Genomic DNA, 23511 nt, shown 5'->3' on the forward strand with positions numbered 1-23511 from the left:
GGAGACTCCTTCCATAAATGTCAAACTTCACCATATCAACAATAAGTTTTTCTTAAGCACGTCTTTCAGTGTTAATTAGTCTTTGATCAGGTGGATGCCAAGCGAGTCCCTACTTTAACCCTTAAAACTGTCATATTTTTCTTTAAGTCCTATACTTCTTTCACCACGACCCTAAAATGGTTGTGTATTATTGCATATTATTGGATCTTAACCAGTTACACAAAATTGATGGGTGAATCGATTCATTAAAAAGAATCGGTTCAAAAGAACGATTCGTTCGTGCCCGGCGTCGCTCCACCTTCCTCCCTCAGTTTAATTCAACTTCAACACCGTTTAATCTTGACTAGTGTCGATTGTTATGTTTTCTTCTAATATTAATTAACATCAGGGTTAGGATCATTTCTGTTTGAGTCAGCTGTACGGTACACAGCACGGAGGTCAAGCGCCAGTGCGCGAATATTACATGCTGCACGGTAGTACAGCTGCAGCCATGACATGTCTCTACTCCATTTTAAACTAATTTTATGCGTGTATATATACACCTAGGACCAAATCTTTACTTAAGATTACAACTTAGACTTATACTACTACACTTCTAAAGTCTTCATATTAAAAATTGACTCAATTCCTTACCGAAAATCCTAAATTTTGTTATAATAATGAGTATAGAAATGGCATGGCGGCAGCTGTGGACATAGATATAGTGCTGTTTAATATACTACCGTACACCATGTAATATTCGCGCACTCGCAATTTGGGCCTTAGCCTAGCGGTCTGACAGAAACTCGTTCCTTTGTTTATAAAGCTAACTAGACACAGAGCTAAGTTAGCGAATATCTAAACTTGTGTTGTCAAAACAAAAGTATGTCCTTGAATAGTAATAGTAAATACAAAATGTTTAACTAGCTAGATAATTGTTTTTTTTTTTTCCAGCTAGCCTTTTTTTAATGAGTAGCTAGTTAACTAGCAACCTGCTTTCCTTCATGATGTATTTTATAAATCTGTAAAATCTCTTTCCACAGGTGCTTTTTCTCAGAGGGAATGGATTGGTTTCACTGTAATAACTGTTTTTTGAGGAGAGGGAATAACTTTGTAGTGTCCAGTTGTGGCCATGTACTTTGTGAGAGCTGCATCAAACCAAGTGAGAGAGAGAGAGAGAGAGAGAGATATAACCTTTTAATGTCATATCATACAAAGTTTTATTAAATACACAATCTTCTGTAAATAGTTCTTTAACTACGGCCATAAAATGGCTGTGTGTTATAAGAAATAAAACCTTATAGGCCTAGAAATAATTCCTGACTGTGTGGTGCGATACTCCAAAGCGCAGCACTTTCCCAAGGTGTTTTATTCCTCTTGTACCACAGTGATTTGGCAACGATGACCATTTTTAATTTATTAATGAGTAACTCGATATACTTTTCAACAGTCTGTAGTTATCTTCTGCAAGACAGGTCAATTCCTGTTATCACTTGCGTTACAGCAGCTATAAACGGATATAACGTTTTTGGTCTTGAAGTTTTCTGTCTTGAAATAAGACAAAACTGCTTAGCTTGTCATGTTACTTAAAAATAAACAGTAAGCACGAAGTTCTCTGTCCTGATGACTCTCCCATGCAGACGGTTACAATACGCTAAAACTGGAGACTCCTTCCGTAAATGTTACATAAACATATCCTTACATACACAAATAGCCAAAAGTTTAAAATAAATATTATGTTTTTCCTGTGGAAAAATCCAGAAATCTTTCTCAGCTGCTTAATGCTGGTAGAAAGGAAAGCATTTTGGTAATATCGTTACAGTAAAGGAAAAAAAATTAAGAAAATAACGGAACAATAAGGCAGTTATGAAGTTATTTAACAATTTCATCAAATGATAAGGATGTTGGAAAATAATTCACCAGCTGGCAAAGATTGTCTACCAGTTTGACGAGCTTTGCCTGTGTTTTGGCTTTTTAAGATGGGGGATTAGATTAGATTAGATTAGATTAGATTGAACTTTATTGTCATTGTGCACAGTACAAGTACAGAGCCAATGAAATGCAGTTAGCATGTAACCAGAAGTGCAAAAAGCAATATGTCTGTATATATATATATATGTATGTGTGTATATATATATACGCACATCTCCGGTGACCATTAGGTGACCATACTGATAGCATTGTGTAGTAATGGATATGCTAAACAACCAGCATGAGCATAATTATCATCCAGTGTCAGCAGTTTAGAAATAAACTGTAATGATCTCTGTTCATTACTGCACTGTGCAGCTGTAAATCATCCCGTGATTGTCTCTAACAGATTGTCTCTGTCGCCCGTCTCAGATCACTGCTGCGTGTGTCAGTCCAGCTGCAGCTACCTGCCTATATCTGACCAGGTTTGTGTGATAGGCGACTGTAAGCGTAGACACTCAGTCAAAACACAACAGTCATAAATACACCATCATATTCCAAGATTCTCAGCAAACAACCAAACATCTGTGTATGTCTTTGGAAAACGAACTTGTGAGCATCATTTGATAATTACACGCAATATTTAACTGCTTAGATTTTTTTATTTGGTTCATTCCAGAGATTTTATTTAATCATCCTTACTTAATCATGTTCCGGTGTTGGGATTGAGGCAGTTGTTATTTAATTATTAATTTATTATTAATCCTTTTCCAAGTGTTTCATGCAGCAATTAACCACACAGCTGTTTTTCTGATGTACAGGTCCAATACTGAAGAACGATATAAGTAATGACTTTTTGCTTTCATTTTATGTTTGTCTTCTTTTTGTCCACTGCATCATCTTTGTTGAACTTACTGAAGATGAAACCTCAAGAGCAGATGTTCTTCAAAGACCCAATAAGCATCATTCATACCCGACTGGAGCGTATTGCACAGGTCTATATTGTAATATTTTTGTCTACAGAAAATAAGTTGTCTACTTTATATTTTGGAAGAAAGTACCTGTACATTCTTCTTAAATGTTCTAAAATGAGAAACTTTCAGTTTCTGTGTTTTGATGTTGCTCCTGCTGTTTGAAGTGAAATAATGGGCTGTCATTCTTAGCTATACATATAACACATTCATTCATTCATTCATTCATTCATTCATTCATTTTCCTTCTGCTTTTACTGATGGGGGTTGTATTGGCCACAGGCTGAGAAGCCCAGACCTCTCTGTCCCCAACCACAGATTCCAGCTCCTCCTGGGTGATCTCCAGATGTTCCCAAGCCAGCTGTTAGATATACATAATATCTCCATTGGGTTGAGGGTCTGCCCCAGGGTCTCCTTCCAGTGGGACATGCCTGATACAATTCTAGATGGAACTGACCAGGGGGAATTCTTGTAAAGTGCCAAAACCATCCCTCACTCAATTCAGAGGAACATTGGCTCTGCCTCGAGGCTCTTAAAGATTGTCATGCTCCTGTCTCAGAGACCAGCCCAGCCATCCTGCCGAAGATACCTCGTTACCTCTAGCCCTCCATAATGGACACCTCTCAATGAACACAACAGACAGGAGCTGAGACAAGACTCACTCTCAAGTAGTCAGACACCCACCTTAAACGATATTGACTTAAAGCCAAGAAAGTGTACACAACTCACACTGCGCTCATACAGAGACCGAACTGCATGAAGTAGTGACGCATGAAGTGGATGTCCTGTACTCATGCAATACCTCTGACAGCAAAACATAGGCTTTCTCCAAATCCATTAAAAACATGTCCACTGGATTAGCATACTCCCATGTTCACAATGAAATAGCTGGTCTACTGTTCCACAGCTTGTGCAGAACCCACACTGTTCTTCCTAAATCCTAGGTTCAGCCACAGGACAGAGTCTCCTCTCTAGAACTATGGCATAAACTGTTCCTGGGAGGCTGAAGAATATTATTATAATATTATTATTATAACAGAAGCACACCTTTTGGTTCATGCAACACTGTAGAGCAGTGCTTTCAATATCTCCGGCCGAATCTCAATCCACCACTGCAGCCTTGTTACTGAGAAATTTCTAACCACCAAAGTAACTTTAGCCACAGAGATGGAGCTCAAAACATCAGAGATTTCTGGCACCGCCTCCTGAAAAGATGGTGGGTTCACTGGACAAGGACTTCCTTGTTCCAGATCTCAAAACTGTCCCCAGTGGAGGTCAACACCCTCTTGTGCTTGCTCAGCAGAGCTTGTGCGTGGTCTCGTCATCCATCCTGAGGCGCCAAATGGATTGCCAGAATATCTTTCAGGCCAAAAATGTTTTATCATGACCTCTTTAAAGTTCTCCCATGCCTGAGCTTTTGCTTCTGCAACTGATTTTGCTGCAGCCCTTCTGGCTCTCGTGTACCACGCAATTGAATCAGGAGAGTCCTCCTTTTTCAATGTGATGTCTTTCATCAAAACTGATGTCCATTAGTGGTGTCCTTAGGGTCACCACCATGACAGGTCCTCACAAGCATGAACATGGTCAATTCAGACTCACTGTCTCAGACCTGAATGTGAAATCTGTTGGAGGGTGAGAGTTAAATTCATCTCTCATCGACACTTCTGCATATCTTTGAATCAGACACACTAACTCAAGCTCTTTCCCCACAGGCAAAGTGACATTCCTCCTTCCTAAAGCTAGTTTCCATTGCAGGGGTTTAGTCCATCTAAGACTGCCCTTCACATGCCTGCCACTCCTCCTGCTCCTGCCCTTCATCTGTCATGCGTGTGCCTGCGTCTATTTTTTAAAAAAAATATCTTTCATACACATCTTTAGGATCGCTCTTTGTCTGAACTCTCCCCTCTAGACACCAAGGGTGGCAGAGCTCTGAGTAAACAAGCCCCTTCATCACGACAATGTCTCAGTCCACAAAGGGGACAAATGTTAACCGAATAATAATAATAATAATAATTTTGTAAACTTGCTTGTTTAGAAGATTTTGAAAAGAAATCTGTTGCTTGCATAAACAATAAATAAGCAAAATATTCAAATTCACAAAGCCTAGTTCTGTTCAAATTTTTTGTTATTGAAAAAATAAAAAAGTCCTTTTGCAACAAAAATCTGCCAGTTAGTGAGCAGGACACTGAATTCTCATGATGCTACATCCAAATTCCTTGACACCATATTTTATTATATAACTTTTAAACAATAAATGTTTTAGCATTATTACACTGAATGTTTTTTTTTTTTAGAATACATATAAAATATGGCAAAGACATTAATTATGATCTTTTCTGGGAGCTTATATCATTAAGATTTTGCAGGCTTCTGTAAATGTTTGGAAATGTGTGTAACACTAGAATATTAGTATAGGTGAGGTTATTTTGGGCCAAGCCTTTAGTAAACACTGCACATTATTTGGTTTGTAACTTTTTTCCCCAGATTGCGACATTCCAGAGAAAACAGAAAGAGAGAGTCATAGCCTTCCACAAACACAAATTTGCGGAGATGGAAAGAAGACTAAAGGAAGTCAGTGAGCAGTGCCACAGGTGCGAGCAGTGCAGTATTCTCTAGTCTCAATATAGCACTTTATCTGTCTTATCTCTTGTGTTATAGTCTGGCAATTAGCAGCAGTAACTAATAAGAACAAAAGATAACAGGCTTGTATTTATTCCTGACCTCAGTGTGTAGAAGAAGGAGAATGGTTCATATAGATCCATCAAGTCCTTGGTTCTTTTCTGTGCTTGTCTTTGTGCGTAGGCAGGTGTCAGAGCTCAGGAAGGAGAATGCTGAACTTAAGAAGCCTCTTTCCCAGAGGAGGGTGAGACACGCAGTAATGTTTGTGTGTATACTGGGTTTGGTTGTTAGAAAAAATGACTGGAAAATACTAGAATCTGTCTCTCTGCTCATGCACAGGTATCCCCTGGGACGTTTAAGGCTAATGGGTATTATTAATACTTGTTCACTTTAAATTAGTATTTGTGTATAGTGTGTAATTCTATAGCAATAATGAAGGTTTAAATAATAATCCCGTTTATTTGATTGATTTGTTTTTTATTCACGGAAGCATTCCAAGAATGACATTACCAGTGGCTGTCACATCCCCAGGTATTTAGTGACTCAGTGGCCTAACAGGGTTTTTCAGGTGACAGATTGATGAAGCAGGGATTGAGTTCCTTTAGGTTCCTTTCAGCCGCCATTTCCTCCACCTAGACCTTCTAGCAACAAGAACGATGAATTAGGCGTAATGTTAAGCTGGTTTGCTGTTAGTTTTAAAAACTCTGGGATTTTATCGACCATATCTATTCAAACCATAAGTTTCAAAATGCTTATGATGTAATTTAAAAGGGCCAGTATGGCTGTTTTGTGAGAAAATGGCTGCCTTTGAATTCCTTATGGAGGAAAAACCCTGCTATGCCATGTGTATTTGTTTGAATAAATAAATGTGTTCGTTTACAGGAGACATAGTATTATATTATCGCTTTCTCTTCCATTTCCCAAAGTCACGCCCCGCTCCAGGACTGTAAGGTAGATAACATTTAATTATTTCATTGAGTTTAATATTGTTATTTTAATGACTCACTTTACAAGCAGTGCTATTTTGGAAATTAAAAACTGTATCTTTGTTCACTTTTGTTAGTCGCTCAGGCTCTGGTGAGCCCATGGAGAGGTTTCGACACTTCAGACCCAGCATGGCAGTGCGTTTTTAACTGATCTTTTATACTGTAATTACATTTATCTCCACTTTTTTTTCATTTTTATAATTTTCTTTTCATTTTTTTTAATGTGAAAGTCTCCGCTGGATTCAGCCACGTCTGTTTCCTCCCTGAGTTCACTGAACGAGCATGGATTTAGTAAGTTGTGGTTACTTTTAAAAGCTACAGTGACATATAGGAACTGCTCTAAGAACACATTTCATTAACTTGTGTGCAAAATAATCTGCTTTCACTTGGTTGCCGTGCAACAAATTGATATGTGAAGCCTACTGTAATTAAAAAAACTATAGCAGAATTTCAAATAGGTTGTCGTATCAGCATTTTGGATTTTATCCTCGAACAAACCTGATTAAGCAGAATTGCAGTTTTATGCTTGTACATGATATCATCACACTATCAAATATTTATCTAAACAATCGTCTTAACATAAAGAGCTGGTTAAGGATTTCGGTTGTGTTTCTCACAATGATTATTGCATGTGCAGTGAAACACATCTCCTGTCCGGTGAAAGATGTAATAATATTCAGCCTTCATCAGTAATAATAATTCACTCTTCTCATTTTAAGGAACACCCACCTCTGTTACCACACCAATGAGGTATATTAAATATAATTCACCAACATTAATAAGCATTCAAGTTCAAATCTGATATAAAGTTTAATATAAAGAATGCTTTCATTTTTATTTATTTAGGTCAGACCATGTAACGCCGAACATGTTTCAGTTCCAGTTGTTGCCTGGAGCAACATTTCAGTCTCCCCAGCCGTGGAATGTGTAGCGGTCAGGTATCTAACCAAGACACGTCACATCAGCGTGGCTGGTCGCAAACGTGACACCTGTAGATTAGATTTGCAGCCGCAGTGGTTTTCGTGTTCAGTTTGTATATCTCAGATAAGGTGATGGGTTTGAGTTGTGCACTTGTGCAGGTCAGAGACTGTTTGTGAAAGATTTGAAGTAAATGGAAATGTGTGTGTTGTTTCTTGTTTATATTCCAGTGCAGTCCTATAAAAAGGGAAAGTTTGAAATTCAGGTTTTGTAGTTCTTATTCTGCTTTTCTGAAGGCCAGTAGAAATCATGCCAGTAAGGTGTCTAAGGGTAATTATGAAACAGATCCAGCATGAGGTTCTTCAAGGGTTCCTTAGATAGATAGATAGGGTTCTACGCTTTCTAAAGGGGGTTTACATCTAACTAAAGTGGTTCTACTTGGAATTGTTTTTCAATTAGGGCTCTAGATTTATTACAGGGGTAATAATAAAGGGTAATCATTTTCTTTTCTTTTTTTTTTTTTTAAAAATGGTTCATTAAGTGTTAATGGTACTTCATTTTTACATGGGCTCTAACTTGGAACCTTTGTTGAAACCCTCTGCTGTAGATCTCTACACAGAGCCCTTGACTGACACACTAAAGAACCCTTTAGGGTGCTAGATGGAGCCTTTGTTTTCCTATGAGTTTAGGAGTAAAAATAAAATAACTAATAGCCATATCACTCCACAAACAACTTTACACTCTAATAAAGGGGTTCCACAGAGGTTCCACAGAGGTTCCTCAGCTAGTTAAGGGTCCTAGTCTTTGTAAAGTGGTTCTAATTTGAACTGTTCTGCATAGAGAAACACTGAAAGGTTCTACTTAGACATTTTTGGACTGAATGCTAAAAAGGGTTTTATCTAGAGTTCTTTGAATGGCTTCTTCCTGGAACCTTTTCTAAAAGAGATACCTTTGGTTGTAGGGTTCTACATAGAACCTTATGATCCATTTTAAATTAAATTTATAACAGCATGCAGTAACTGATGGGCTGCAAATACTCTGAACCCACTGTATACATAGGAGTCTAGTATACTTTTATACATAGGAGTCTAGTATACCTTTATACATAGGAGTCTTGTATATTGCCAATGTATTGCTGCATGAAGAGTTCTAGTTGTAATTCCCAAAATAATCACTAAAAATGTGGTTTAATTTAATAATATGACTTCAACACTCATTATTAGTTACCTAATTATCATAATTATCATAATTACCTTCATTAGTGCACAAACTAATGAAGCTGTAAGATACTAAATCAAGGTCATGAACTCAAAATGTGTGCACATGATATGTTTTATCATGCTTTTAATTCACTAATTTAAGTTAATGAATTAATTCTATAATATTTTCAGTCATTAAATACGCTCTCCTCTAAAGAAAAAGTTTGAAGGATAAGCTGACCAAGCACTCATCTGCTGTTCTTGCAGCACACTTGACGTGTTGTTCAAATCATTTCCATACAAAAAAATCCAGTTTAAATAAGCAGTGACTCAGATTAAGGGTTTCAGGATGCAGTTTTACAGTTATGTTGAATATCTTATGGTGTGTCGTGAGCGTGTTGCATTTGAAGAGTCAGCAGCAAACGTTTTTCTCGTTCTTTTGGTGTTGACTTGAATGCTCAGTGCTATAAAATTGATGGTAAACTGAACTAATAAAATGAACAACCTTTAAAGCAACATAAAACATGGCCAATGTGTGTCACTGTATTAGCACATGGCTGTTTTGGTGTTATATCTTTTATCAGTTTGAGGGGAAAGGAATCTATATGTTGCACAATTATAACATTTAATATAAATATTAAAGAGTTTGGACTTGTATTGTTCAGGAAATGAAATAATCTGGGTTTAAAGATTGTACATTTATCTTAAAAACATGAACCGCTGAAGGTAAGGAAAGAAAACACTACACTTTCAGGATCTAATTTTATTTTGATTAAAAGGCAATTTTACAGTTTAAAACATTAGCAGGTGCTGTGAAGAAGTATTTTAGCTGCGTACATTCATCACTGTCAGAACAAGAGAGCAAAAACATGCAGTGTCATACAGTCACATACAGTGCTTCAGTATATCGCTAAATTCGGATTAATATCGGAATATTGATGTGCATGTAGATGAAGTGTGTGTCGGGTGACGGTGCTTCCACTCCACACCTGTAGGCGGCGGTGCTGCACTCACCTGGGTTTTGGCGCAGAAGAAGAAGAAGAAGGAGGCGTTCCTTGTCTGCGCCGTGTAGCAGGGAAGCTAACAACTTTACCTGCTTCATACTGGTTCTTGTGAGTTAATTCCTTCTTACTGCTTATTACAGATTATAAACATCACCCTTTTTGGTCATATGTGGTCATTTTAAAACTCTGTGCGCTTTTGTTTTTCTTTTTTTCTGGCGTTTCCGCTGCATGTTAGCTTCCGGTGCCGGTTTGTTATTAAATTCAGCGCGCTGTAAACAGTCTGTCGGGATAATTCGAGCTAGCAGGCATGTAAATTAGATTTAGATATTATTATTATTTGCTAGATATTTCTTTGATAGTAGGTTGGAAAAAGCTTCTGAAAAACAAACAAACAAAACAAAGGCTTCCGAGTGATGTCTGTCCACTTGGCGGCCATTTTGGTGACGCTTCTGACTCTGTGTCTGATTCTCCTGTTATATCCACAAAACTGTCTGATTCTCCTGTTATATCCACAAAACTGTCTGATTCTCCTGTTATATCCACAAAACTGTCTGATTCTCCTGTTATACCCACAAAACTGTCTGATTCTCCTGTTATACACACAAAACTGTCTGATTCTCAAACTGTATTTGGTCAAGGGAACAGATTTGGACTGGATATTTCACCAGCCAAAAAAACTGTATGATGAATCAAAGGATAATTATCCTTCTACACCAATCAGCTATAACATTAAACCCTCCTGCCTGATATTGTGTCGAGGCATGGACTCCACAAGATCCCTGAAGGTGTGCTGTAGTTTCTGGCACCAAGACATTATCATCAGATCCTTTAAGTCCTGTAAGTTGTGAGATGCGGCCTCCATGGATCAGGCTTGTTTGTCCAGCACGTCCCACAGACGCTCGATCGGATTGAGATCTGGGGAAATTGAAGGCCAAGTCAACACTCTCTGTCGTGTTCCTCACACCGTTCCTGAACAGTGTTTGCAGTGTAGCAGGACACATTATCCTGCTGAAAGAGGGAACACCGTTGCCATGAAGGGGTGTAACCTGGTCTGCAGGAATGTTTAGGTAGGTGGTACGTGTCAAAGGAACATCCACATGAAGGCCAGGACCCGAGGTTTCCCAGCAGAACATTGCCCAGAGCATCACACTGCCTCCGCCAGCTCGCCTTCTTCCCACAGTGCATCCTGGTGCCATCTCTTCACATGATGTAAAAGAAAACGTGATTCATCAGACCAGGCCACCTTCTTCCATTGCTCCATGGTCCAGTTCTGATGCTCACGTGCCCATTGTAGGAGCTTTGGGTGGTGGACAGGGTCAGCATGGGCTCTCTGACCGCTCTGCAGCTACGCAGCTCCATACGCAGCAAGCTGCACTGCACTGTGTGTTCTGACTCCTTTCTATCAGAGCAGCTTTAACCTTTTCAGCAGTTTGTGCTACAGCAGCTCTTCTGTGGGATCGGACCAGACGGACCTTCGCTCCTCACGTGCATCAGTGAGCCTTGGGAGCCCATGACCCCGTCGCTGGTTCACCGGTTGTTCTTCCTTGGACCACTTTTGGTAGGTACTAACCACTGCACACCGGGAACACCCCACAAGACCTGCTGTTCTGGAGAAGCTCTGACCCAGTCATCTAAACATCACAATTTGGAGCTTGTCAAAGTCACTCAGATCCTTACGCTTGCCCATTTTTCCTGCTTCAAACACATCAACTTCGAGAACTGACTGTTCACTTGCTGCCTAATAAATCCCTCACCTTTACAGGTGCCACTGTAACGAGATCATCAATATTATTCACTTCACCTGTCAGTGGTTTTAATGTTATGGCTGATCGGTGTATATCATTGATTTAGTATAATGTGATTGTTCTCATGACTAATCACTGATCACCGTTGTTTGTCCCGCCCTCACATTTTGTTATTTGGTGTTTCTTTTTTTTTTTTTTTAAAATACGCAAATAATTACTTTGTGATGATGTGATTATACACAAGTTTAATATATAATATATCTCTGATAAAACTCTTCTGTTCTAAGTGTCATTAGGAAATGTTCCTCCTTCACATAACAAGTATTGATATGGAAATGATCATGACGATTCATAAATAAATATGCAAATGAATCTATGACATCATCTGGTAACTTGTAGCTACTCTTTGAGCATGCGTTAGCTACTTTCCACTGAAAGGAAAACGTGCTGCTTGTGTTCATGTTATAATCAGTGGATTGTTTCTGCTTCAGTGAAACTGAGATGAAGTTTGTTAGCTTTCTTTATCTTTTACAGCTAGCCTTAATTCTTCTACTGAGAGTTGGTTTATTTCTTCTCTTAGTAACGTTTGTCTTTTTAACAGGTGAACCCTTCACCATGGGGGACATCAAAAACTTTCTGTACGCCTGGTGCGGAAAAAAGAAACTAACCCCTAACTATGATATTCGTGCGGCGGGAAATAAGAACAGGCAGAAGTTTATGTGTGAGGTGAGTTATCAGGATCGTCTTTCACCTTGAATATATAGGAAGTGTGTGTGTCTGCAAATTAAGATAAGATGGAACTTTATTCATCCTGAGGGAAATGCTTGTGCCAGAGGTTGCTCAAACAGATACATCACTACAATGTAGGAATAAGAGACAATATAGTAATAAATGAAGTAGTAAAAATAACCGCAGTGTGTAATAGAATAGCAATAAAAGTGAGATATTTTAGTAAAAAATAAGCAAGTACACAAAAAATAAGTGGAGCAGTAGAAAAGTAGAAAGTGATATTACACATGATATTGCACATTATTATTCACAGATGTAGTGCAGTGATATTAAAGTAATAAATATTAACAATAATGGTATTGCACATGATAGTATCACTATCTCATGTCTGCACACGATGTCTCCTTTTAGGTGAGAGTCGATGGTTTCAATTACATCGGAATGGGAAACTCCACCAATAAGAAGGACGCCCAGGCTAATGCTGCGAGAGACTTTGTAAATTATCTGGTCCGTGTGGGGCAGATGAGTGCTTCTGAAGTACCTGCTTTAGGGGTAAGTATCAGCGGTGGAGGTATTTAGAATAGTCTGAGCACAGATCTACAGTATCTCTGGTTCCAAAGATGAAAACGAGGGAAAAGATCTAGCGGTTCTAGATGAAGTATTCTTAGTGTGCACGAAACCTTTCCATGATTCAGGTCGAAAGATTTTCCAAAGACGTGTCAAAGAATTTCAGCTATTAAATAAAATCATGATCACCTCCGACGTGTTTCATTTGAACCTGGATGGAGTAATTAATATTTAGTATTAAAGTTATGTGATTTGAATGTGAATCCCCGAGGCTCTGTGTTGTTCTGTTGCCAGTCCAGTGTTCCAGGTGTGCCTGATGGAGGTGGTGACGGTGCAGGAGGTGGGTTTGGGACTCTTCCTGCCAGTGGTCCGTTGCCTCCACATTTACTTGTGAAACAAGAGATAGGTATGATAAACATTTCATTCAGCAAAGTTTGCATTATTCCTCTCATATTCAAGCTAACCCACACACCACTTTAAAACATTCCTGTAACTTTCTTAAAGGAAATTTTCTATTCATGTTTCTGGCTGTGCGTTAACTTTGCGCCATAAATAGGGTTGTTGTAAATTATTAAACGCTAAGCTGTATTTATTTGCAGAAATCCACAGTTCCAGGTTATGCAGTGTGAATTTCAGTTGGCCATTTTTAATGTTACAGTTAGACTTTTGAGATTTGACTTGGACATGATGTGGTGGTGTTGAGTCTGTTGTAAAAGTGACTCGAAATCTTATTCTGGTTCTCAGAGACCGAGCCCAGCTCTGTTCCGGTTCCTGGAGTAACTGGTCTCGGCTACTCGGGCTTGAATAATCCTCAATGGGACCGAGGCGCTAATCTACAGGACTACTACTCCAGGAAAGAGGAACAGGATGCAAAAGCTGTATGATGATATTTGAGTATTTTATTCAAATGAATAAATGGGCAAAAAAAAAAAATATCTGCGCCATACTGAGTATCCATGAGTATCAACATACAAATGTGATGATTAATGGATACTTTAATTTGACAGTTTCTAAGCAATTTATTTCATGTTCTTAAGTGCATCTTTTCTTTCCCTTGCCAGACCCTGGAGTCAGAGGAAGTAGATTTAAATGCTGGTCTGCACGGAAACTGGACTCTGGACAATGCCAAGGCTCGTCTGAACCAGTTCTTTCAGAAAGAGAAAATCCAAACGGACTACAAATACAACCAAGTGGGGCCAGACCACAACAGGTTTGGATGCCGCAAGAAAGAATCCCTTCGTCCGTAGCTCAGGATGTGTATAGAAAAACCAAGGAACGTAACATTTTAGCTGCACTACGCCGCAGAAGTTTGGAAGCAACAGTGACTTTGTAAAATTAACTCGAATGTTTTGATGAGACGTTTATTTCTATATGGAATGAAAAGGTGTAACTAAATGTCTGCAGCAGTAACAGACAACTAACTGATTCCTCGTTTGAGGTTAATTTTTGATGAGTATTCACCTCCTCTTGAATGTTTCCACGTTTGATATTTTTACAACCTGGAACTGAAATGTACTTGATTTTTTAATAATTTGTCTAACATTTAAAGGAGCAGAATGTTATTCTGAGAAAGAATGATATAAAACAAAGCAGACTTTTGTTGGTTGAATGCGTGTTCCACCGACTGGGTCAATACAAGCTTTGTATTTGGATCCTGATTGTTTTGCCCATTCTTCTTGGCACACTTGTTCAAGCTCTGTCTTGCCACCGATTCTCAATCGCACTGATGTCCGTGCTTTGACTGGGTCATTCTAACATCTTCAGGATCATGGTTTTGGCAACATGCTCAGTGTCGTTGTCTTTTGGGACATGAACCTCCTCTGCAGTCTCAAGTCTCCTGCAGGCTGGAGCAGGATTTCTTCTACGATTGCCCTGTATTTAGCTCCATCACGTCCCTTTAACTCCTGTCCAGTGTCTCATTCCCTGCTGATGAAAAGCATCCCCACACCACCATGCTACCACCACCATGCTTCACTGTAGGAATGGTGTTATCGAGGTGATGAGCAGTGTCTGGTTTCCACTGGACATTCCACTGCTTCGTACCAAGACCTAAAGTGTGTAGAAATTTTGTGTAGATTCATGCCTTATTAATATTATTATAAAATAATTCAGTCCATTTCAGTTCCAGGTAGCAACAAAAATGTGGAAAAGTTCACGGGTTGTGAATACTTACGCGAAGCTCTGTACATCTGACCTTCACATCTAGGAGCTCCTGTAGGTTGATGAACTGAATAGAGTTGGATAAATTAGGACTTAATGGCAATTGTTAATAATTTTAATAGTATCGTAATAATTCACACTGAGAGACTGTTACCATCAAGATCAGGGGAAAGCACCAAATCAGTGAAATATTTAGGGAGAACGTGTTGGAGTAAATAATCGACGTGATCGTAAACTATTATTGACCCCGCTGCTTGCTTCCGCGTCTTTGGCCTGTAGTGTTGTTCGATTTGAGTGTATGTTTTTCTGTTGGACTTGTAATGGAATGAGAGAACTCCTTGGTGTACATTAAACCCCAAAGGGATCTCGCAAAAAAGAAACGTCAAATCATTAACAAGTTCTGTTCTACTAGTAAACTATTATATACTTTTATACTATTATATATAGCTGTCAAATGAAATAAGCTAGGGAGAAAATGATACCAGAAATCACAACCTTAATTGTGCTAAACATGTGGCATCGCTTAGGCTGCACTAAGGTGCCACATGGAGTGCTTGGTTGGATGAGTGCTGGAGTGTTTGCGGCGTGGTAATGGCTGGTTGTGATTTCTGGTGTCACTCCTTCATCAGGAATGGAGGCTCCCGTGGCTGAGATGGAAGTGTTGATGGTTGGAAGTCTGGCAGAAAAACATACCTACTCAAGATGTGGACTCTCTCTTATTCGTGAAATGGTGTTCAGTTGATAGGCAGAGGTCAGTTCTTTGAATGGAACTGTATAAATGTGTGTTTGTATCCTCTTGCTTATTAAAATCTCCGAGTTTTATTTCATTCTGTTACTTTGAACATAACACCGATGATGTGAATAGTAGTAGTCTTAATGCGTTTCCTTTTGATTCTCTGATACGGAATTAATTTGTGTGGATTTTTAATTATACTACGTCTCATGCTTTTAGGAGCTTCATTGCTGAAATGACTATCTTTGTGAAACAGCTGCGTAGAAGTAAGCATCTTTAATCTTCTGTGTTTCATGTCAGCTTTGCATTTGTACGAGAGGAAACGTCAGCACACTGGCAATCCTGCTCTAAGATCTCTATGATACAGTGAATGTTAATTATTGTTTTTTTTTCCTCTAATAATTTCCCTACGATGTGTAGATATTTTTGCTCGTGAGCACGGCTCCAATAAAAAGCTGGCAGCCCAGTCGTGCGCTCTCTCCCTGGTCCGTCAGCTGTACCATCTAGGTGTCATTGAGGCTTTTACAGGACAGACCAAAAAGAAAGAAGGAGAGACGGTGAGTTCGAAGCGTCTCTCATGTTAGCAGAAGTAGAACCGGGACGGTATGTTTAGATCCTCTTTGGTAATTTGCTGCCGTTGTGTATTTCTTCGCTAGTTGGACGTGTATAATGTGAATGTTAGCGATGAGCTGAAGCATCAGCTACGGAGCGTCATCCAAGAGTTCGGCATCCAGATTCCTCCACCTGTAAGTGCTAATGTCCAGTGCTATCATTTATCTATTATTTAATCTCATACACTCACCGTCCAGTTTATTAGGAACACTTGCACGTTCATGGAGACACAGATACAGAGACACAAACAGTTTGCACTATGGAAAAATGAATGTTTTGCACACTACATAAACTCTTACAGCTGTACAGCTCTGTGTATTTCTATACAGAAACAGTTGCACTCTGACACACACTACAGCTCTGTATCTGCTTTTTTAAACTTATTCTATTTATGCATATTCATAGTCTACATTTCATTCCTCTAAAGGCTGCTAAACTTAAACATATAGTATACTAGATTTTATTATGTTTTATTATATTCTGTTTTTATTATGGATCATTGTTGCACTGTGTGACGAGGCACTAAGGAAAAACATTTCACATTTCTTTACAAACATGTAGAGAAAAGCATCTCGAAACACTTTAAGCCGTAGAAGAGCACTCCGCTCACAGAAACCTGAATGTGTCTTGATAGATTGGAAAAGCCTTGCCTACGTGTTCCTAATAAAGTGGATGGTGAGTGTATGGTGTTGTCATGTCATATTAAAATGTGCCTGTTTTTTTTTTTTTTTTTGTTCAGGATCCTAGTGGTCCGGTGTCTCTGGTCCAGGGGAAGTTGGCCCAGTTCGAGCCGTCGCAGAAGCAGAGTACAGGAGGTGTGGTGCAGTGGTCTCCTCCTCAGGTCAACTGGAACCCTTGGACCAGCAGCAACATTGATGAGGGACCTCTGGCTTTTGTAAGTGTGCTGTTTGTTATCGGTGTTGCCATTTATTCTGTCTAAACGTTTAGATATTTTTGATTAAATATTATCTGAAAGTGTTGTTGTAGTGTTTAATGACCCTGTGTGTTTTTGTGAACCTGTTGGCAGTGCACCCCAGAGCAGATCAGCTCAGACCTGCAGAGTGAGCTCCACTACCAAATAGATCATGACACCAACCTGCAGGAGGTGAGATGAGGGTACACACTGACACCCCATTTGTACTGTTTTCGAAGACCATCATACACACAGTTACACTTTCTCCAGTGTACTAATCATCAGTTTTACAGTTGGCTCTACTGCTTTTATGAAAATGGCTTTGTGCTTTGTGATTTTTGTTTCTACGGCAGAGGCTGCGTGAGCGAGAGCAGCTGCCTGTCAAAAAGTTTGAGGAGGAGATCATGCACACCATCAACAGCAATCCGGTAGTGATCATCCGCGGGGCTACAGGCTGCGGGAAGACCACTCAGGTGCCGCAGTACATCCTGGACCAGTACATTCGCGGAGGAAGAGCCTCAGAGTGCAACATTGTCGTCACTCAGGTGAGCCGCTACGCTGGTCTGTGTTAGGAATGAGCTGAGTTTAATCATTCGGCTTGTACAGATGACTGAGAATAAAATCTAACAAGGACCAGTGTTGAGATGTAGTTAAAATTCTTTAGATCTGACGCTGTATGAAATCACATTACCTCCGAATGCACTGGCTGTAGTGATTAACTCGGAACGATCTGGGTTCTAGCCTCGGCGAATCAGCGCCGTGTCAGTGGCTGAGCGTGTGGCGTACGAGAGAGGTGAGGATCTGGGGAAGAGCTGCGGGTACAGCGTGCGCTTCGAGTCCGTCCTGCCCAGACCGCACGCCAGCGTCCTCTTCTGCACCGTCGGTGAGTTGATATCACACCTGCCAACCTTTCGCACAGTCTTCTTTATGTGATCAGTTATTTGGGAAAAAAAAAACATGGCTGTCTGTAGCCATCATTACAATAAAATATCAGTTTAGTATTTACAATAAGTATTTGTTTTTTTTTTTTATTCTTTGCATAACTAGCTTTCTTTGTTTTCTTCATAAGGGGTTCTCCTGAGGAAGCTGGAAGCTGGAATCCGAGGAATCAGCCACGTGATCGTGGATGAAATCCATGAGCGAGACATTAACGTAAGTCTGAAAATTTCCCTTCTAGTGCATAAAGCATATTTCATAAAGCGTATAATCCAAATTTGTGTGATTAGAAATTCAAGCAGTAGAAAATGAGCAGGTTTGGTGTGTGTTTGTCTTTGTGTCCAGACCGATTTCCTGATGGTGGTGTTACGAGACGTGATCCACGCCTTCCCTGACGTCCGCGTGGTCCTTATGTCCGCCACCATCGACACGACCATGTTCAGAGAATACTTCTTCAGCTGTCCCATCATAGAAGTGTTTGGACGCACGTACCCAGTGCAGCGTATGTAAATACTGACCCCTGTACTGATTAAATGCAAAATAACGTTTAAGAATACGTACCTGCCATACTGAAACAACAATCCCACTCATGTTTACAGAGTATTTCCTGGAGGACTGCATTCAGATGACACAGTTTGTTCCACCGCCGTCAGATAAGAAGAGAAAAGACAAAGATGAAGAAGGTGGTGAGGAGGAGGTATGCAGAAGCATTTCAGGTCCATCAGATCCAAACCTGTTTCTGTAAATATTATCGGATTAGATTGTGTTGAAATCCTGAGCAACAAATGTACACTGTACATCAAGTGCTCAAGTGTAAGAACGTTTAAGTAAATACCAGCATCACGTCACGAGCCAAAGAGTTTTCTGATGATTAAGAGCAAGTTTGTGAGCTGATACACTGTGACTACATCCATCAACATCCATCAACATCCATCCTGATCCATCCTGCTGCGTTTTTGTTTTTATTTCACGTCCTTGTTCACTTGCACACTCCATAGAAGTCTGCTTTCCATTGACACTCTTGAACAAATGTTAATGTGATGAATGGAAAATGAACCTCTGTGCAGTACAAGGTGTTCCATCTTGTCTTCCGCAGGTGAACTGTAACTTGGTGTGTGGACCCGAGTACGGTCCGGAGACCAAACGCTCCATGGCCCAAATGAACGAGAAGGAAACTCCGTTTGAGTTGATCGAGGCTCTGTTGAAGTACGTCGAAACGCTCCAAGTGGCCGGGGCCGTGCTCGTCTTCCTGCCGGGCTGGAATCTCATCTATTCCATGCAGAAACACTTGGAGATGAACGCACATTTCGGTCAGTTAGACGTCGTAGCTCGATAATTTCGCCAATCCCGTGTATCGTATTGTTGAGTCAGTTTAAGCTGCTGATGAAGCTAATTCATCCGTGCTGATTCGTGTGTACCAGGTAGCCATCGTTACCGGATCCTGCCTCTCCACTCTCAGATCCCCAGAGAGGAGCAGAGGCTGGTGTTTGAGCCCGTACCTGAAGGAGTGACTAAGGTGTGTGTGTGTGTCTGTGTGTGTGTGTGTGTGTGTGTGTGTGTGTGTGTGTTTAACATCGACTTTGTGCATTACAGTAAAATATCTGACCAGCTTGGAGAGTAGATGTTAACTTTGCTCATGGAGTTTTGTATCCAGAGGTTTTTGTACAGAAATTTCCAAGTTAAAGTTGAACAGTTAGATATAATCATTTGTTAAAAAGTCATTTTAAGTAAGAATTAAAAAAAGGAGGATTTAACAGATTATCTGAGTTTGCTGTAGCTGATGCTTCCTGATTTCACATTACTTAAGTAACAGATAAAGCGCTATATGAAGTTTTAGTCAGCTGTTAGATTTTTTCCTCCAGTTCCATGACTAATTTGTTCAGATTTTTTGTCTTTACAGGTTATTCTATCGACAAATATTGCCGAGACCAGCATTACAATCAACGACGTGGTCTATGTCATTGACTCCTGCAAGTACGTTATGTATAAATATTGATCACATGACCATTTCACAATTCTGAATTTGTACTCAATGTCCATGTGATCTGCTTGAGCACATTGTTTTTAACGTTGTGATTTGAACTCCACAGGCAGAAGGTGAAACTCTTTACTGCCCATAACAACATGACCAACTACGCCACCGTGTGGGCGTCCAAGACCAACCTGGAGCAGAGAAAGGGCCGAGCCGGACGCGTCAGGCCAGGCTTCTGCTTCCACCTGTGCAGCAAAGCACGCTTTGAGAAGTATGTATACGTTATTTAACTGCTAAGCTAAACTCTGTGTTCTCACGGATGTAATAGCTTTTTTATTTTAACACAAATAACCCCAGTCTTGGGCTGTCTATCTATTTATATTCGTAACTTTTGTGTCGATTGTGTAAAATATTCCCTTGTCAATTACTGTGTAGATTGGAGACCCACATGACTCCAGAGATCTTTCGCACGCCGCTGCATGAGGTGGCGCTCAGCATTAAGCTGCTCAGGCTTGGTGCTATCGGCCATTTCCTGGCCAAAGCAATCGAGCCTCCTCCTCTGGATGCTGTTATTGAAGCTGAACACACTCTCCGAGGTACTGCACTCGTCTCACCACGCGTGGCCTTGCAGAAATAAGTGATTAAATGAACTATTACTGCAAATGGTACTATGTATTTATTTATTTTTAAAGAAAGCACAACTGCATGGGAGTGTATTTGATTTTGCAGAGCTTGATGCCCTGGACTCTAATGATGAGCTGACTCCACTGGGACGCATCCTGGCCCGACTGCCCATCGAGCCTCGTCTGGGGAAGATGATGATCATGGGCTGCATCCTAAAGTAACTGTTTTGATGTAACATGTTTTGTGAAATAAAAAAAAAAATCTCGTCACGGCTGTTAACTATTTCCGTAAGTCATCTCTGTGTGTCTGTGTCTGTCTTGCCTTTTAGCGTAGGAGATGCCGCATGCACCATTTCTGCCGCCTCGTGCTTCTCCGAGCCGTTCATCAGCGAGGGCAAGCGTTTAGGGTTTGTGCACAGGAACTTTGCAGGCGCACGGTTCTCTGACCATGTGGCCCTGCTTTCTGTCTTTCAAGCCTGGGATGAAGTCAGGTAAGAGTTCTGCTTTTGAAATCAAACAGGTGCGGATACGTATACACACGGATGTTAGGAACCGGATTATTTTCTAGCAGCTGATAGTACTGCATGTCCTAAATGATTTTATAGAGTAATGAATGTGTTTGGTTTATCTTGTGTTCAGGATGGGAGGAGAGGAGGCAGAAGCCAGGTTCTGTGAGCACAAGCGTTTGCATATGTCCACTTTAAGGATGACATGGGAGGCCAAAGTCCAGCTAAAGGAGATTCTGATTAACACTGGGTTTCCTGAAGGTATGTAAACATTCTCCACTAAACCAGATAACTGCGAGCACGATAACCGTATTTCATACACAGTTGCATGGTACTTTGTAATGTATTAAGGCTTTCGTGGCAGAGTATTAACAACTGGCAATTCTTTCCATAAAATAGTTTTTTTAATCTCTCCTCCTGGCATTTCCTTAATTCCTCCTTACTTCTGTTATTCTCAGTTGCCAAGAACTGTGTGAGTGTTTATTCTTCTTCTATACAGAGTGCCTGATGAATCAGGTGTTCAACAACGTGGGGCCAGACAATAATCTGGACGTGGTGATCTCCTTGCTCACCTATGGCTGCTACCCCAACGTCTGCTACCACAAAGAAAAGAGGAAAATCCTGACCACCGAGGGTCGAAACGCACTCATCCACAAGTCTTCTGTTAACTGCCCTTTCTCCAGTCAAGACCCGAGTTATCCGTCACCTTTCTTCGTCTTTGGGGAGAAGGTCAGCCTGGTGGTTTTTCTCGCCTCTAAAATTAACAAAGCCTCATAATTTACTAGCAGCTCTTAACATCAACTGCTGTTTATAATCATTATAGATTCGAACCCGAGCCATTTCAGCCAAAGGGATGACCATGGTCAGCCCTCTCCAGCTCATTTTGTTTGCCGCCAAGAAACTCACTTCTAACGGAGAGGTGGTCGTACTCGATGACTGGTGAGTTTAGAAGATGGCATCATTCTCGCACACGCTTGTTGTTCCATGTCCAAGAACGCGAGTTTGTTCCGTTCACAGGATCAACCTGCGTATTGAGCATGAAGTAGCTGGTGGCATTGCCGGCCTGAGAGCTGCGATGGAGGCTCTCGTGGTGGAAGTGACTAAAGACCCAGAGTACATCAGGAGTATTGATCCCGCCAATGAACGCCTGCTGAATGTCATTCGGCTTCTCTCCAGACCCTCCTCTGCAGGACTCAACCTCATGACCAGCAACCCACGGTCAGATTCCCATTCGCTTCACTACTTGAGTACTATTTTCCCTTCTGTCATTTGAAGGTCTGGGTTTTTTTTTTCTTCAGGCTGCTGAAAGCATTAATGAAAAGAAAAGAAATAAGGAATGGATTTTAGTCCCAAGTGGAAGATTTGTCAGATAATGTACGTGCTGTAGTACTTATCCCGTAATGTTTTATTTATTCATATATATTTTTCCCCAGTTTTGGAGACGGTCCACGGCCTCCGAAGATGTCCCGGATGGATGGCGGAGATGGAGGGTTCCAGGGTCGGGGAGGATACCGAGGAGGTGGAGGTTACGGTGGTGGAGGTGGAGGTTACAGGGGATCCGGAGGATACAGAGGGTCTGGAGGTTACAGAGGGTCCGGAGGGTTCAGAGGGTCTGGAGGGTACAGGGGTGGAGGTGGATACCGGGGTTCGGGCGGGTATCGGGGTGGAGGTGGATATGGAGGAGGTGAAGGTGGATACAGAGGGGGTGGAGGTGGTTACAGAGGTGGTGGAGGTGGTGGAGGTGGTTACAGAGGGGGTGAAGGTGGATACAGAGGGGGTGGAGGTGGTTACGGTGGAGGACGTGGGTTCAACAGAGGTGGATATGGAGGATTCTAGTGAGGGATCTGGTGTTTTAGACTGTGAAGATGTTCATGTCATTTTATCTCCATGTGGAACGTTGCGTTGTACGATTAATTTTTTTGTGTTAAGAAAAGTTCCCCCAGTCTAGACTAGACAGTAGAAACTATTCTGTTTGGACAATTACTTTAAAAAAATCTATGCATCAGAATAGAGTCTAATATTTACACAGTGATTCTTTCTTTAACAAGTGACCAAGATTTAATTTACTGTAATGTGTTAAGTTTAATGTTTTGATAAACTGCAAAGTGCTTGTGAAATTGGTGTTCGTTCCTCGATTGAAATGTCACAGTAAAGTCTATGAAATAAGTGTTGTGATTTATTTAAATACATAAATAATGAATGGATGTTGCCAATATTGGTTTAGAGTTAAGAACTCTAAACTGCTGTTAGTACATGGTTTACTGAAGTACTGCACATTTATCAGCCTATGAACTGTTAAGAGTTAAATATAATTAAAAGAGCTCCATCAGCTTGCTATTCCAGCTGGTCCTCCTCGCCCATGCTGTTGGACTCGAGCCTGTTGGTGCTGATTTCTAGACTGAATTTGTGAACGGAGAGCTGTTTAGTT

At 40.5% G+C, this 23511-nt stretch overlaps 2 protein-coding genes across 4 annotated transcripts; both read left to right on the plus strand.

Annotated features, from left to right (window-relative positions):
- Nucleotides 1-34: 34 nt before the first annotated feature.
- Nucleotides 35-9400, plus strand: LOC113540625 (RING finger protein 212B). 2 transcript variants are annotated; one of them, XM_026937209.3, is made up of 13 exons: nt 44-862; nt 1023-1141; nt 2323-2375; nt 2811-2885; nt 5346-5452; nt 5664-5724; nt 5820-5848; nt 5971-6011; nt 6407-6431; nt 6544-6601; nt 6697-6757; nt 7186-7216; nt 7313-9400. In XM_026937209.3, exons 2-13 carry the CDS (start codon nt 1042-1044, stop codon nt 7395-7397), a joined length of 726 nt encoding a protein of 241 aa, XP_026793010.1. In that variant the 5' UTR covers nt 44-862; nt 1023-1041; the 3' UTR covers nt 7398-9400. The 2 variants fall into 2 exon arrangements, with proteins under 2 accessions (XP_034159891.1, XP_026793010.1); XM_034304000.2 differs by lacking the exon at nt 1023-1141 and having other exon boundaries at nt 35-862.
- Nucleotides 9401-9543: 143 nt separating this feature from the next.
- Nucleotides 9544-23249, plus strand: dhx9 (DEAH (Asp-Glu-Ala-His) box helicase 9). 2 transcript variants are annotated; one of them, XM_026936824.3, is made up of 28 exons: nt 9544-9695; nt 11934-12058; nt 12473-12613; nt 12923-13034; nt 13373-13506; nt 13690-13838; nt 15741-15787; nt 15942-16078; nt 16178-16267; nt 16873-17028; nt 17161-17238; nt 17400-17591; nt 17788-17929; nt 18116-18198; nt 18328-18484; nt 18582-18679; nt 19079-19292; nt 19404-19498; nt 19883-19956; nt 20073-20225; nt 20390-20550; nt 20684-20795; nt 20907-21068; nt 21217-21344; nt 21583-21812; nt 21907-22022; nt 22101-22301; nt 22517-23249. In XM_026936824.3, exons 2-28 carry the CDS (start codon nt 11948-11950, stop codon nt 22917-22919), a joined length of 3876 nt encoding a protein of 1291 aa, XP_026792625.1. In that variant the 5' UTR covers nt 9544-9695; nt 11934-11947; the 3' UTR covers nt 22920-23249. The 2 variants fall into 2 exon arrangements, with proteins under 2 accessions (XP_026792625.1, XP_026792626.1); XM_026936825.3 differs by lacking the exons at nt 9544-9695; nt 11934-12058; nt 12473-12613; ... (1 more) ...; nt 13373-13506; nt 13690-13838 and adding an exon at nt 13890-15539.
- Nucleotides 23250-23511: the final 262 nt, after the last annotated feature.

This window comes from Pangasianodon hypophthalmus, chromosome 4 (genome assembly GCF_027358585.1).
Source record: "Pangasianodon hypophthalmus isolate fPanHyp1 chromosome 4, fPanHyp1.pri, whole genome shotgun sequence".
NCBI classification, from domain to species: Eukaryota; Metazoa; Chordata; class Actinopteri; order Siluriformes; family Pangasiidae; genus Pangasianodon; species Pangasianodon hypophthalmus.

Excerpts from the sequence above, each read along its gene's own strand:
- LOC113540625 (XM_026937209.3), top strand. The coding sequence starts at position 1,042 with ATGGATTGGTTTCACTGTAATAACTGTTTTTTGAGGAGAGGGAATAAC. Across the intron at positions 2,886-5,345 it reads GACTGGAGCGTATTGCACAG|ATTGCGACATTCCAGAGAAA; the intron begins GTCTATATTGTA and ends TTTTTTCCCCAG. Across the intron at positions 6,432-6,543 it reads CCCCGCTCCAGGACTGTAAG|TCGCTCAGGCTCTGGTGAGC; the intron begins GTAGATAACATT and ends CACTTTTGTTAG.
- dhx9 (XM_026936824.3), top strand. The coding sequence starts at position 11,948 with ATGGGGGACATCAAAAACTTTCTGTACGCCTGGTGCGGAAAAAAGAAA. Across the intron at positions 12,614-12,922 it reads CTGAAGTACCTGCTTTAGGG|TCCAGTGTTCCAGGTGTGCC; the intron begins GTAAGTATCAGC and ends TTCTGTTGCCAG. Across the intron at positions 18,680-19,078 it reads AAGAAGGTGGTGAGGAGGAG|GTGAACTGTAACTTGGTGTG; the intron begins GTATGCAGAAGC and ends TGTCTTCCGCAG.